We start from the raw sequence: 16,682 nt of genomic DNA on the forward strand, positions 1-16,682 counted from the left end.
CTACATTGAGATTCAATTGCCATTCCCTGCATCATACGTAAATTCGTTGCAGATCCTCCTGCATTTCAGTACAATTTTCCATTGTTACAACCTCTCGATATACTACAGCATCATGCGCAAAAGCCTCAGTGAACTTCCGATGTTATCCACAAGGTCATTTGTGTATATTGTGAATAGCAACGGTCGTACGACACTCCCCTGCAACACACCTGAAATTACTCTTAATTCGGAAGACATCTCTCCATTTAGAATCACATGCTGCGTTCTGTTATCTAGGAACTCTTCAATCCAATTACACAATTGGTCTGATAGTCCATATGCTCTTACTTTGTTCATTAAACGACTGTGGGGAACTGTATCGAACGCCTTGCGGAAGTCAAGAAACACGGCATCTACCTGGGAACCCGTGTCTATGGCCCTCTCAGTCTCGTGGACGAATAGCGTGAGCTGGGTTTCACACGACCGTCTTTTTCGAAACCCGTGTCTATGGCCCTCTCAGTCTCGTGGACGAATAGCGTGAGCTGAGTTTCACACGACGGTCTTTTTCGAAATCCATGCTGATTCCTACAGAGTATATTCCTAGTCTCCAGAAAAGTCATTATACTCGAACATAATAAGCGCTCCAAAATTCTACAACTGATCAATCTTAGAAATATAGGTCTATAGTTCTGCACATCCGTTCGACGTCCTTTCTTGAAAACGGGAATGACCTGTGCCCTTTTCCAATCCTTTTGAACGCTACGCTTTTCTAGAGATCTACGGTACACCGCTGCAAGAAGGGGGGCAAGTTCCTTCGCGTACTCTATGTAAAATCGAACTGGTATCCCATCAGGTCCAGCGACCTCTCCTCTTTTGAGCGATTTTAATTGTTTCTCTATCCCTCTGTAGTCTATTTCGATAACCATCATTTTGTCATCTGTGAGACAATCTAGAGAAGGAACTACAGTGCAGTCTTCCTCTGTGAAACAGCTTTGGAAAAAGACATTTAGTATTTCGGCCTTTAGTCTGTCATCGTTTGTTTCAGTACTGGAACTGGCCATAGCCTCAAAAGCGCTTCCAGGTAAGTTATTGCAATATGACGATGTATTACTATATTATAGTATTTAATTTTTGACGTTGTCCATTATGGACAAATCGTAGTTGCTTTTATTCTGAAGGAGGTTGGGTTATCCCAACTGAAATCTAGGTAACTCTAGGTAAACATTGCAACTGAGGCTGTTGTTAATTTAAAATTAACATTTATATAGTTCCTGACAGGGCCACGAAATGTTGAAAATATTGATATGTTTGTTGTCAGATTTTGCAGTATTAGTGGCAAGAGGGGGCGGGTGCCATTCTTGTCGCCATCCCTCTCACCATCTCTCCAGAATGAAATCTGTGCATTCCAACTGTCGGCGTCCAATGTTGTCACATGTGAAAGTGTAAGTCTTCTAAATGTTTGCGAATCGTGTAACGGCACATTGCTACCTGTCAAATATTGATCTAGTCGGACTTGGGAAACCGCCTAAAAACCACATTCAGGCTGGCTGGCACACCGGCTCTCCTCGTTAATCAACCAGACGGATTCAATTTGGGGTCGGCGAGCCTTCCCCAATTTATAACGCGCGTGCAGCTGTCCAAGCGGGTCTGTTTGCCGCGAAAGATGTGCCTGATTAATAAACAGTTCTAGTTCGCACTCGTCCACTGGTTGTCAGATGTTAGCCATTCAAAGCTATTCCCACTATAGCTTGATAATTTGAAGCAGTTCTTGTTCTGCAGTGAACTTTATGAACTACACTACTGGCCATTAAAATTGCTACACCAAGAAGAAATGCAGATGATAAACGGGTATTCATTGGACAAATATATTATACTAGAACTGACATTTGATTACATTTTCGCGCAATTTGGGTGCATAGATCCGATGAAATCAGTACCCACAACAACCACCTCTGGCCGTAATAATGTCCTTGATACGCCTGGGCATTGAGTCAAACAGAGCTTGGATACCTTGTACCGGTACAGCTGCCCATGCAGCTTCAACACGATACCACAGTTCATCAAGAGTAGTGACTGGTGTACTGTGACGAGGCAGTTGCTCGGCCACCATTGACCAGACGTTTTCAATTGGTGAGAGATCTGAAGAATGTGCTGGCCAGTGCAGCAGTCGAACATTTTATGTATCCAAAAAGGCCTGTACAGGACCTGCAACATGCGGTCGTACATTATCCTGCTGAAATATAGGGTTTCGCAGGGATCGAATGAAGGGTAGAGCCACGGGTCGTAACACATCTGAAATGTAACGTCCACTGTTCAAAGTGCCGTCAATGCGAGCAAGAGGTGACCTAGACGTGTAACCAATGGTACCCCACACCACACGCCAGGTGGTACGCTTCCAATGTGCGTTCACCGCGATGTCGCCAAACACGGATGCGACCATCATGATGGTGTAAATAGAACCTGGATTCATCCGAAAAAATGCCGTTTTGCCATTCGTGCACCCAGGTTCGTCGTTGAGAACACCATCACAGGCCCTCCTGTCTGTGATGCAGCGTCAAGGGTAACCGCAGGCATGGTCTCCGAGCTGTTGCTGCAAATGTCGTCGAACTGTTCGTGCAGATGGTTGTTGTCTTGCAAACGTCCCCATCTGTTGACTCAGGGATCGAGACGTGGCTGCACGATCCGCTAGAGCCATGCGATAAGATGCCTGTCATCTCGACTGCTAGTGATATGGGGCCGTTGGGATCCAGCACGGCGTTCCGTATTACCCTCTTGAACGCACCGATTCCATATTCTGCTAACAGTCATTGGATTTCGACCAACGCGAGCAGCAATGTCGCGATTCGATAAACCGCAATTGCGATAGGCTACAATCCGACCTTTATCAAAGTCGGAAACGTGATGGTACACATTTCTCCTCCTTACACGAGCCATCACAACAACGTTTCACCAGGCAACGCCGGTCAGCCGCTGTTTGTGTATGAGAAATCGGTTGGAAACTTTCCTCTTGTCAGCACGTTATAGGTGTCGCCACCGGCGCCATACTTGTGTGAATGCTCTGAAAAGCTAATCATTTGCATATCACAGCATCTTCTTCCTGCCGGTTAAATTTCGCGTCTGTAGCACGTCGTCTTCGTGATGTAGCAATATTAATGGTCAGTAGTGTATTTGTCTAATGAATAACCGTTTATCATCTGCATTTCTTCTTGGTGTAGCAATTTTAATGGCCAGTAGTGTACTTCGCAGCGATGTGCGATCGTCCCTTTAATAAGAGGCAGACAGGCCAAATATAGACAAACTCATTCACTTACTCACACAAGCTGGGTGACAGGTCTCAAACTGTCGGCACTTTGCCTTGTTGCAGGAGACTACAGCTGCCTGAAGGTGGAGCTGCTGCTGCGGCGGGAGTTCAACTACTACATGATCCACGTGTACCTGCCGTCGTGCATGCTGGTCATCATGTCGTGGGCGTCGTTCTGGCTGGACCGCGGCGACACCGCGTCCCGCCTGTCGCTGGTGGTGGCCGCGCTGCTCATGCTGGCCGTGCAGGTGTCGCGCGTGTACTCCTCGGTGCCGCAGGTCGCCTACACCATGGCCATCGACGTCTGGATAGGCGGCTGCTTCACCTTCGTCTTCACGGCGCTGCTGGAGTCGACGCTGGTGAGCCACGCGAGCCGTTCAGACCTGCTGCGGGAGATGAAGGAGCGCGGCCAGCTGCCTCGCATGGCCACGGACACGACACTGGACGACACCAGCCTAACGTCTCCTAAGGTAAGCCTCCACTTCGTCTAGATACACACAGTATGCCTCTTCACTCCGCGTGCACACCTGTGCGAGCGATGCCATTTGCAAAACTCTTATATTACACTACTGGTCATTAAAATTGCTACATCACGAAGATGACATGCTAAAGACGCGAAATTTAACCGACAGGAAGAAGATGCTGTGATATGCAAATTTTTAGATTTTCAGAGCATTCACACAAGGTTGGTGCCGGTGGCGACACCTACAACGTACTGCCATGAGGAACGTTTCCAACCGATTTCTCATACACAAACAGCAGTTGACAGGCGTTGCCAGGTGAAACATTGTTGTGATGCTTCGTGTAAGGAGGAGAAATGCGTACCATCACGTTTCCGACTTTGATAAAGGTCGGATTGTAGCCTATCGCGATTGCGGTTTATCGTATCGCGACATTACTGCTCGCGTTGGTCGAGATCCAATGACTGTTGGCAGAATATGGAATCGGTGGGTTCAGGAGTGTAATACGGAACACCGTACTGGATCCCAAAGGCCTCGTATCACTAGCAGTCGAAATGATAGGCATCTTATGCGCATGGCTGTAACGGATCGTGCAGCCACGTCACGATCCCTGAGTCAACAGATGGGGACGTCTGGAAGACAACAACCATCTGCACGAACAGTTCAACGACGTTCGCACCGGCATAGACTATCAGCTCGGAGACCATAGATGCGGTTACCCTTGACGCTGCATCACAGACAGGAGCGCCTGCGATGGTGTACTCAACGACGAACCTGGGTGCACGAATGGCAAAACGGCATTTGTTCCGATGAATCCAGGTTCTGTTTACAGCATCATGATGGTCGCATCCGTGTTTGGCGACATCGCGGTGAACACACATTGGAAACGTGTATTCGTCATCGCCATACTGGCATATCACCCGACGTGATGGTATGGGGTGCCATTGGATACACGTCTCGGTCACCTCTTATCCGCACTGATGGCACTTTGAACAGTGGACGTTATATTTCAGATGTGTTACGACCCGTGGCTCTACCCTTCATTCGATCCCTGCGAAACCCTACATTTCAGCAGGATAATGCACGACCGCATGTTGTAGGTCCTGTACGGGCCTTTCTGGATACAGAAAATGTTCGACTGCTGGCGTGGCCAGCACCTTCTCCAGATCTCTCACCAATTGAAAACGTCTGGTCAATGGTGGCCGAGCAACTGGCTCGTCACAATACCCCGGTCACTACTCTTGATGAACTGTGGTATAGTGTTGAAGCTGCATTGGCAGCTGTACCTGTACACGCCATCCAAGCTCTGCTTGATTCAATGCCCAGGCGTGTCAAGGCCGTTATTACGGTCAGAGGTGGTTGTTCTGGGTACTAATTTCTCAGGATCTATGCACCCAATTTGCGTGAAAATTGAATCACATGTCATTTCTAGTATAATATATTTGTCCAATGAATAACTGTTTATCATCTGTATTTCTTCTTGGTGTAGCAATTTTAATGGCCAGTAGTGTATATGAGATTAAGTTTAGTACAGCATTTGTAGAAAGAGTGGTGTATAATAAATATAAGTTGTTTCAATTCATTGTTAATTCTTCAGTCACAGATTTTTATGGCACGTAAAATCCTATATATTGCTAAAATTTCTCGTATAAAGTACTGACAGATAAGCCATACTTCGTCAATCGAAGAAAATTTTCTATCTTGAAGGTGCAAGAAGTTTTCTTTTTACCATGGTACATATGATGCTTGGAAAGATACTGCGATTCTTATACCTCTTAACAATTTCCCCTATCTTGAAAATAGGAATATGTGTTAGATTTCAGTAGCTTCATTTTCAAAATGTATTTAATGTGTAACTGCGTTTTGGAAGAGGAGGAGGAGACTAATGTTTAACGTTCCGTCGACATCGAGGTTATCAGAGACGGAGCACAAACTCTGATTAGGGAAGGATGGAGAAGGAAAGTGGCGATGCCCTCTCGAAAGAACCATCTCGGCATTCCCTGAAGCGTTTTAGGAAAATCACAGAAAACCTGAACCAGAATGGTCGGATGCGGATTCGAACCGACGTCTTCCCGAATGCGAGTCCAGTGTTCTAATCACTGCGCTACCCCTTTCGGTAGTGCCTTATTTGATTTCACTAACTGGCTGTTGGTGCACAGTCAATTAATAATGTAAGAAATAGACGACTAAGTATATTTGTGACAAGTGTACATTACCATATGTTGTAACTTGAAGATGTTTTCACATTTGAAAACAAAAAAACAAAAAATCACAGTAACGTTTGCAATTCCTGAAAAAATATGCAGCACGTTAAACGCGAATAATATCGTTTAAATCCTGAATAAGAAAATATGTTAAATTTCCATTACAGGCTAGAGGCGAAACTCTGAAAAGCGTTCCAACGTACATCTCTCTTCCCTTATTATTCACTTATTTATTCAGTGCATCACCCTCCCCTTCTTATTAACATTCTTTGTTTTTTCGCAACACCCACTTGCGATGTGAGACAATTCGCTGAAATGCTGTCCTTCTACACTTATGATCTAATTTACAATCTGCGAAACTGGGACATTAAATAAGGCTTTCATGTCCACTTCAACTTCTTTTTAAGGGAACAAGCGTGACGCCCATTGTCTTAATGCAACTACAGCCATACCAGAGAGCAGTGAAAGGAGCGGTTGGAGAGGTAAGTGTTGAAGGAACCTCTCCTCTTTTTCTGTACGCTTCTCCCATTCGTGCTCTCCCCGAACACCTTTGTCATGACGGGCCTTCGGCCTGAGTTCAGTCAATACCATCAGACAGTGCTATCCTGCACATGTCTGCTCAGTGCATTGCACGGCGCTCACTTGAAAATTATATGATATCCCAAAGCGTCAGCTAGAACGTTTCGGCAAAGATTTCTGATTAGAAGCGGACAGTTACTTATTTTAAACAATTTATTATGACTGCAAAACAATACCCCATGATAATGCTTAGAAAACACTAAAGTGAAACAGCAGCTTCACCATGCTAATGTAGTTTCGTACGTTTCATAAGCCAGGTACCTTCTTATCGCCCTTCTGTTAAATTGTTTGTTGTTGTGGTCTTCAGTCCAGAGACTGGTTTGATGCAGCTCTCCATGCTACCCTATCCTGTCCAAGCTTCTTCATCTCCCAGTACCTACTGCAACCTACATCCTTCTGAATCTGCTTAGTGTATTCATCTCTTGGTCTCCCTCTACGATTTTTACCCTCCATGCTGCCCTCCAACGCTAAATTTGTGATCCCTTGATGCCTCAAAACATGTCCTACCAACCGATCCCTTCTTCTAGTCAAGTTGTGCCACAAATTTCTCTTCTCCCCAATCCTATTCAATGCCTCCTCATTAGTTACGTGATCTACGCACCTTATCTTCAGCATTCTTCTGTAGCACCACATTTCGAAAGCTTCTATTCTCTTCTTGTCCATACTAGTTATCGTCCATGTTTCACTTCCATACATGGCTACACTCCATACAAATACTTTCAGAAACGACTTTCTGACACTTAAATCTATACTCGATGTTAATAAATTTCTCTTCTTCAGAAACGATTTCCTTGCCATTGCCAGTCTACATTTTATATCCTCTCTACTTCGACCATCATCAGTTATTTTACTGCCTAAATAGCAAAACTCCTTTACTACTTTAAGTGTCTCATTTCCTAATCTAATTCCCTCAGCATCACCCGATTTAATTAGACTACATTCCATTATCCTCGTTTTGCTTTTGTTGATGTTCATCTTATATCCTCCTTTCAAGACACTGTCCATTCCGTTCAACTGCTCTTCCAAGTCCTTTGCTGTCTCTGACAGAATTACAATGTCATCGGCGAACCTCAAAGTTTTTACTTCTTCTCCATGAATTTTAATACCTACTCCGAATTTTTCTTTTGTTTCCTTTACTGCTCGCTCAATATACAGATTGAATAACATCGGGGCGAGGCTACAACCCTGTCTCACTCCCTTCCCAACCGCTGCTTCCCTTTCATGTCCCTCGACTCTTATAACTGCCATCTGGTTTCTGTGCAAATTGTAAATAGCCTTTCGCTCCCTGTATTTTACCCCTGCCACCTTTAGAATTTGAAAGAGAGTATTCCAGTCAATATTGTCAACAGCTTTCTCTAAGTCTACAAATGCTAGAAACGTAGGTTTGCCTTTTCTTAATCTTTCTTCTAAGATAAGTCGTAAGGTTAGTATTGCCTCACGTGTTCCAACATTTCTACGGAATCCAAACTGATCTTCCCCGAGGTTGGCTTCTACCAGTTTTTCCATTCGTCTGTAAAGAATTCGCGTTAGTATTTTGCAGCTGTGACTTATTAAACTGATAGTTCGGTAATTTTCACATCTGTCAACACCTGCTTCCTTTGGGATTTGAATTATTATATTCTTCTTGAAGTCTGAGGGTATTTCACCTGTCTCATACATCTTGCTCACCAGATGGTAGAGTTTTGTCAGGACTGGCCCTCCCAAGGCCGTCAGTAGTTCTAATGGAATGTTGTCTACTGCCGGGGTCTTGTTTTAACTCAGGTCTTTCAGTGCTCTGTCAAACTCTTCACGCAGTATCGTATCTCCCATTTCATCTTCATCTACATCCTCTTACATTTCCATAATATTGTCCTCAAGTACATCGCGCTTGTATAAACCCTCTATATACTCCTTCCACCTTTCTGCCTTCCCTTCTTTGCTTAGAACTGGGTTGCCATCTGAGCTCTTGATATTCATACAAGTGGTTCTCTTATCTCCAAAGGTCTCTTTAATTTTCCTGTAGGCAGTATCTATCTTACCCCTAGTGAGACAAGCCTCTACATCCTTACATTTGTCCTCTAGCCATCCCTGCTTAGCCAATTTGCACTTCCTGTCGATCTCATTTTTGAGACGTTTGTATTCCTTTTTGCCTGCTTCATTTACTGCATTTTTATATTTTCTCCTTTCATCAATTAAATTCAATATTTCTTCTGTTACCCAAGGATTTCTATTAGCCCTCGTCTTTTTACCTACTTGATCGTCTGCTGCTTTCACTACCTTATCCCTCAGAGCTACCTATTCTTCTTCTACTGTATTTCTTTCCCCCATTCCTGTCAATTGTTCCCTTATGCTCTCCCTGAAACCCTGTACAACCTCTCGTTCTTTCAGTTTATCCAGGTCCCATCTCCTTAAATTCCCACCTTTTTGCAGTTTCTTCAGTTCCAATCTGCAGTTCATAACCAAGAGATTGTGGTCAGAATCCATATCTGCCCCTGGAAATGTCTTACAATTTAATACCTGGTTCCTAAATCTCTGTCTTACCATTATATAATCTATCTGATACCTTTTAGTATTTCCAGGATTCTTCCAGGTATACAACCTTCTTTCGTGATTCTTGAACCAAGTGTTAGCTATGATTAAGTTATGCTCTGTGCAAAATTCTACAAGGCGGCTTCCTCTTTCATTTCTTCCCCCCAATCCATATTCACCTACTATGTTTCCTTCTCTCCCTTTTCCTACTGACGAATTCCAGTCACCCATGACTATTAAATTTTCGTCTCCCTTCACTACCTGAATAATTTCTTTTATCTCGTCATACATTTCATCAATTTCTTCATCATCTGCAGAGCTAGTTGGCATATAAACTTGTACTACTGTAGTAGGCATGGGCTTTGTGTCTATCTTGGCCACAATAATGCGTTCACTATGCTGTTTGTAGTAGCCAACCCGCACTCCTATTTTTTTAATCATTATTAAACCTACTCCTGCATTACCTCTATTTGATTTTGTATTTATAAGCCTGTAATCACCTGACCAAAAGTGTTGTTCCTCCTGCCACCGAACTTCACTAATTCCCACTATATCTAACTTTAACCTATCCATTTCCCTTTTTAAATTTTCTTAGCTACCTGCCCGATTAAGGGATCTGACATTCCACGCTCCGATCAGTAGAACGCCAGTTTTCTTTCTCCTGATAACGACGTCCTCTTGAGTAGTCCCCGCCCGGAGATTCGAATGGGGGACTATTTTACCTCCGGAATATTTTACCCAAGAGGACGCCATCATCATTTAATCATACAGTAAAGCTGCATGTCCTCGGGAAAAATTACGGCTGTAGTTTCCCCTTGCTTTCAGCCGTTCGCAGTACCAGCACAGCAAGGCCGTTTTGTTTAATGTTACAAGGCCAGATCAGTCAATCATCCAGACTGTTGCCCCTGCAACTACTGAAAAGGCTGCTGCCCCTCTTCAGGAACCACATGTTTGTCTGGCCTCTCAACAGATACCCCTCCGTTGTGGTTGCACCTACGGTACGGCCGTCTGTATCGCTGAGGCACGCAAGCCTCCCCACCAACGGCAAGGTCCATGGTTCATGGGGGGGTCTGTTAAATTATCAAAGTGTTATGTAAACAATTAACAATTCTTTAGCTTTGCATGTTAGTTTAAACTAAATACAAGGCAGAAAACACAGCTCTTCTGTTCGCCACAAATGCCAGCACAAGCAGTGTACGTCAGGTGGTTGTTCTTCCTCATATTGATAAATTTTTTGGAGTGGGGATGGGAGGGGAAAGAGAAGAGCAGAAGGAGGAAACAGCGTTCAAAACTTCGACGAGGGGGGAGGAACAACAGACAGAACTTTTAATGCAAATTTATTGCTGTTTATTTTTCCTTATCTGAAGACTTAGTGTTCGAGAAATCATTGCTATCAACGAACTTTTCTCGGATGCTTCCTTCAAAAAGACTTTTTCTGCAGATTTATTAGAGTGACGTACGTACTTAATCCTGTCTTCCGCCATGACCTCATCAAGTGTTTACTCAAGTGAATTCTGCACATCTCTCATGCTGAGTTTGAAATTTCTGGATGGAACCTTACCTTTCAAGAACCCACACATTTACTAAAGGGTTGTATTGGCAGTGATAAGGGGGCTGCCTCACAAACTCCTACTCCATTTCTGCTGCTAAGATGTCAAGTTAATATTGTTTGTAAATGTGTTTGTCACCCCTGAGTTCCTACAACATCGATCTTGTGTAGCATCCCAAAATTGAAATAATTTCTCTTCTAGCCACTGTGGAATTTCTGTCTTCTTTTTATTTATATTTGGAATTGTCACCTTTTCTCTTGAATGATAACGGGGGTTATCCAAGACATGTCACGACTCTCTTCTAAATCTAGTAATAAACCTAAACCAATATGTAAATACATCACTATTCACTCATTCGTGTTAATAATTGAATTTGCAGAATGTAAATATTACCTTTACGCTTTCGACGAAGCGATATCTATATGATACTGCATGGTAGGTGGTAAATCCGTTTCCTTTGCCAGTCGATATTTTAAACACGTCGTTGCCTTTTGAAACCTGCCAGATGTGCTTTCTGGTGTGATTCCGATTTAGGTCACATCGGTACAAATGAAAGGCCAGTGGCGCTTTCCTTTCCTGAGATTTATTTTTCTCAGAAAACGAAATATAGCTGCTGCATTATCGGAACTCTCCAGCAGAATATATTGTCCTTCTTTGCATTTTCTGTACTTGAATCCCAAAGATGTTACAGTTTTTAACGTGAATGGCAGGTCCCTGTGAAAGCAGTCTTGTGTAAAACAACTAATATCTTTTGGCTTGTAGTTCACTCGCCTAGGTCACAACATTCTAATACAGTACGACGATCCACGTCTTTCTGGCGACTAAAGCTTCGTTTCTTGACCACAAGTTTGCATTGCCCGATCTTCTACAAATTTTATCTCTACGGTACGTAGTGAAATATTACACACATCTCTTGCATTCTGCGGTGACAAAGTTTCGTGTGTTCTGGTATTGTCTTTAAGACAGAGCAAAAATTGTATAGGGCTTCTTCTGTTTGGATCTTTGTGTCTTGAAATTCAGTCATCTTAATTTGTAAACAAAGATAGCAGTACTACCTGGTGAAAGTCACTGCTCTCTTCGCAGACGTACACTTACATGTAAGGCACACACAAGCGAATACTAGACAGTGGGTAGCAGCAGTGTTGCATGGCCGTGCCAGCAGCAGTACGAATGAAGCGCAGTATTCCCGCATAAAATTTATTGACCGGTGTTCGTTTGGTACTAGATGCTGCGTGGACGGCACCTATGATAGAACCGATTCTGTGCCAGAAGTGTGTGTTTAAAGGCGCGGATCAAGCCAGACTAGACCAACTGATTCTCATTGGCAGTTATAAACGAGCGGAAGACGTGGGGTGGAAGCATTAACATACCTCCCTCAGCCTCCTCTTTCACTGCTCTCTAGTATAAAACAGAAGTGGTGTTTGAAGAATGCCACAGTTCAATGAAATAGTGTCCCTAATACCTATGGCCCTTCAACAGTCCTCGCACAGACTTCTCTCAGATGTGACGAACAACATGGACCACAGCGACGGAAGCGTCTGTAATTATACGCCCAGTACTCATATCTTTGGTGACACTAATTGTGTGGAAAAAAATGGTTCAAATGGCTCTGAGCATTATGGGACTTAACATCTGAGGTCATCAGTCCCCTAGAACTTAGAACTACTTAAACCTAACTAACCTAAGGACATCACACACATCCATGCCCGAGGCAGGATTCGAACCTGCGACCGTAGCAGTCGCGCGGTTCCGGACTGAGCGCCTAGAACCGCTAGGCCACCGCGGCCGGCAATTGTGTGGACAATAGGACGTAGTCTAACTCATGTTTCCGTCGCTAACATTCAGTCTCCCATCCTAGTTGGCCATAAAGACGCAGTTAGGTAATTATTTAACTGACATAAAATGCTGAACAATTTGAAAGGTGTCTGTCTTAATCACCAATCTTTCATATGTTCCATTTATTTACATGTCTATTTCCAGCACGCACGTTTGCTTTTGTATCGGCAAGACATTGATGATTTCCGCACATCGGCTACGCTTGAATCTTCGCCTGTGGTATTTCAAGCTCGTCAGGTTCAGACGTTGAATACCGTCGCCTTACGTGGCCAGGCTAGATTTCGAAACGAGGGAATGGCAGTTAGTTGGAGTGTGTTTTCTGTTGTGGCTGCTGGCCAGGAAGTGGTCGCTGGAAGTTGTGTGTGAAGGTCAGACAGTTGTCTGATGTATTCCGTTTTGACACTACTGTGGGTAGAAGGCGTGATATTAGTGTGAAGTGGTTATGAGCTACAGTAAGCTGCACTGAATATATATATATATATATATATATATATATATATATATATATATATATATATATATATAGGGCGGTCCATTGATAATGACCGGGCCCAATATCTCACGAAATAAGCATCAAACGAAAAAACTACAAAGAACGAAACACGTCTAGCTTGAAGGGAGAAACCAGATGGCGCTATGGTTGGCTCGCTAAATCGCGCTGCCTTAGGTCAACCGGATATCAACTGCGTTCTTTTTATAAAAGGAACCCCCATTTTTTATTACATATTCGTGTAGTACGTAAAGAAATATCAATGTTTTAGTTGGACCACTTTTTTTCGCTTTGTGAGAGATGGTGCTGTAATAGTCACAAACGTATAAGTACGTGGTATCATGTAATATTCCGCCAGTGCGGACGGTATTTGCTTCGTGGTAGATTACCCGTGTTAAAATGGACCGTTTACCAATTGCGGAAAAGTCGATATCGTGTTGATGTATGGCTACTGTGATCAAAATGCCCAACTGGTGTGTGCTATGTATGCTGCTCGGTATCCTGGATGACATCATCCAAGTGTCCGGACCGTTCGCCGAATAGTTGCGTTATTTAAGGAAACAAGAAGTGTTCAGTCACTTGTGAAACCACAACCACGACCTGCAACAAATGATGATGTCCAAGTAGGTGTTTTAGCTGGTGTCACGACTAATTCGCACATTAGTAGCAGACAAATTGCGCGAGAATCGGGAATCTAAAAAAACGTCAGTGTTGAGGATGCTACATCAACATCGATTGCACCCGTACCATATTTCTATGCACCAGGAATTGCATTGCGACGACTTTGAACGTCGTGAACAGTTCTGCCACTGGGTACAAGATAAATTACGGGACGATGACAGATTTTTTGCACGCGTTCTATTTGGCGGCGAAGCGTCATTCACCAACAGCGGTAACGTAAACCGGCATAATATGCATATTGGGCAACGGAAAATCCACGATGGCTGCGACAAGTGGAACATCAGCGACTTTGGCGGGTTAGTGTATGGTGCGGCATTATGGGAGGAAGGATAATTGTCCCCTATTTTATCGATGGCAATCTAAATGGTGCAATGCATGCTGATTTCCTAAGTAATGGGTTGTTGGGTTGTTTTGGGAAGGAGACCAGACAGCGAAGTCATCGGTCTCATCGGATTAAGTAAGGATGGGGAAGGAAGTCGGCCGTGCCCTTTCAAAGGAACCATCCCGGCATTTGCCTGGAGCGATTTAGGGAAATCACGGAAAACCTAAATCAGGATGGCCGGACGCGGGATTGAACCATCGTCCTCCCGAATGCGAGTCCAGTGTGCTAACCACTGCGCCACCTCGCTCGGTCCTACGTAATGTTCTATCGATGTTACTACAAGATGTTTCACTGCATGACAGAATGGTGATGTACTTCCAACATGATGGATGTCCCGCACATTGCTCGCGTGCGGTTGAAGCGGTATTGAATAGCATATTTCATGACACGTGGATTGGTCGTCGAAGCACCATACCATGGCCTGCAAATTCGCCGGATCTGATGTCCCCGGATTTGTTTCTGTGGGGAAAGTTGAAGGATATTTGCTATCCTGATCCACCGACAACGCCTGACAACATGCGTCAGCGCATTGTCAACGCATGTGCGAACATTGCGGAAGGCGAACTACTCGCTGTTGAGAGGAATGTCGTTACACGTATTGCCAAATGCATTGAGGTTGACGGACATCATTTTGAGCATTTATTGCATTAATGTGGTATTTACTGGTAATCACGCTGTAACAGCATTCGTTCTCAGAAATGATAAGTTCACTATGGTACATGTAACACATTGGAACAACCGAAATAAAATGTTCAAACGTACCTACGTTCTATATTTTAATTTAAAAAACCTGCCTGTTACCAACTGTTCTTCTAAAATTGTGAGCCATATGTTTGTGACTATTACAGCGCCATCTATCACAAATCGAAAAAAGTGGTCCAACTAAAACATTCATATTTCTTTACGTACTACACGAATATGTAATAAAAAATGAGGGTTTCTATTTTAAAAAAACGCAGTTGATATCCATTTGGTGTATGGCAGCGCCATCTAACGCGCCAACCATAGCGCCATCTGGTTTCCCCCTTCAAGCTAGACGAGTTTCGTTCTTCGTAGTTTTTTCGTTTGACGCTTATTTCGTGAGACATTTGGCCCGCTCACGATCAATGGACCACCCTGTATATTTCAGTTATGACTTCATATTGAGAAAAACAAACGTATGCCTCTCTTTGTCTGCTCAGCAACAGCTTTTCTTTACGACTTGGCGTGTTACGTTGGAGCAGTGCGGTTGCGTAGATCTTCTTATCGATTGGGTAGGAAACTGGCATTAACGGCTATTAGGCCTGCAGCGTTATAGACGTATTGTAAGGATATTATATGTATAGTAAGCCAAAATGTTACTATATTCGGACTCTTTGTTGAGACTTAACGAAAATAAATACCGACAGTCGTAATTTTATAAATTATTTTATTTCGTTTTGTTTTATTAGCAGTTTCGGTTCCTCATTGGCACCATCTTCAGGCCCCTATACACTTACCTGGATATGTCATCTAAACGTTTGTGCTGTTTTGTGGTATTATGGCTTTGGGAGGTCATTTCGACGAAATATAACAACGTTATACTTGAAAGCATAAATCTGAGGTAGGAGATATTAAATGTAACAAAAAGTTCCCCTGCGCTATGAAAGTATTTTGTACGTAGAACGACAAGTGAGAGTAGTCAAATTGTATTTTGCTAATTTAGGCCTTTTTCCTTTTTGAAGGCAGTTATATATTCATACAATTTAACAGACGTGACGGAAGTTTAAATCTGGAACTAGCCTTTGTAGCCTTTGAGGTTGTCTCCAGTAGTAAGGGATGAAACGTTGGGAACGGAAACATCCCTGTGAATACGACTTAATTCCTATGAAATAAACGACGCAAATACAGCGTTTATACGAGATAATACTGTCTCTTTTCATTTCTGGGTTTGCATTTCCATCTGGGTAAGTTGAGTGCTGTTATCCAGGCATTATCATTTATTCTGGGCATACTTTTTGTTCGAAAACGGCTACTTGACGACCACTAACGACTGTTAGCGTTAATATTTGTCGGAAAAATATCACAATAAATATTTAAAGGTGTAAGCGTTTGATACAGCTGATAAGACTCGATAATAAAGTCTTAATGTATAGTGGAATGAGACGTTAGATGTAAGGAAAAGCTAAAATTAATTATACAGGGCTATTACAAATGATTGAAGCGATTTCATAAATTCACTGTAGCTCCATTCATTGACATATGGTCACGACACACTACAGATATGTAGAAAAACTCATAAAGTTTTGTTCGGCTGAAGCCGCACTTCAGGTTTCTGCCGCCAAAGCGCTCGAGAGCGCAGTGAGACAAAATGGCGACAGAAGCCGAGAAAGCGTATGTCGTGCTTGAAATGCACTCACATCAGTCAGTCATAACAGTGCAACGACACTTCAGGACGAAGTTCAACAAAGATTCACCAACTGCTAACTCCATTCGGCGATGGTATGCACAGTTTAAAGCTTCTGGATGCCTCTGTAAGGGGAAATCAATGGGTCGGCCTGCAGTGAGCGAAGAAACTGTTGAACGCGTGCGGGCAAGTTAAACGCGTAGCCCGCGGAAGTCGACGAATAAAGCAAGCAGGGAGCTAAACGTACCACAGGATGGCGCTCCACCGCACTTCCATATGACGTTCGGCATTTCTTAAACAGAAGATTGGAAAACCGATGGATCGGTCGTGGTGGAGATCATGATCA

At 43.4% G+C, this 16,682-nt stretch overlaps 1 protein-coding gene across 1 annotated transcript in view; it reads left to right on the plus strand.

Moving 5' to 3' along the window:
• Window positions 1-16,682, plus strand: part of LOC126458302 (glutamate-gated chloride channel-like) — a 233,787-nt gene that overhangs the window by 150,627 nt on the left and 66,478 nt on the right. Inside the window, exon 9 of the mRNA XM_050095248.1 lies at window positions 3,344-3,750. Coding sequence (XP_049951205.1) covers window positions 3,344-3,750 — 407 coding nt within the window. The remainder of the gene's footprint in view (window positions 1-3,343; window positions 3,751-16,682) is intronic.

This window comes from Schistocerca serialis, chromosome 1 (genome assembly GCF_023864345.2).
Source record: "Schistocerca serialis cubense isolate TAMUIC-IGC-003099 chromosome 1, iqSchSeri2.2, whole genome shotgun sequence".
NCBI lineage: Eukaryota > Metazoa > Arthropoda > Insecta > Orthoptera > Acrididae > Schistocerca > Schistocerca serialis.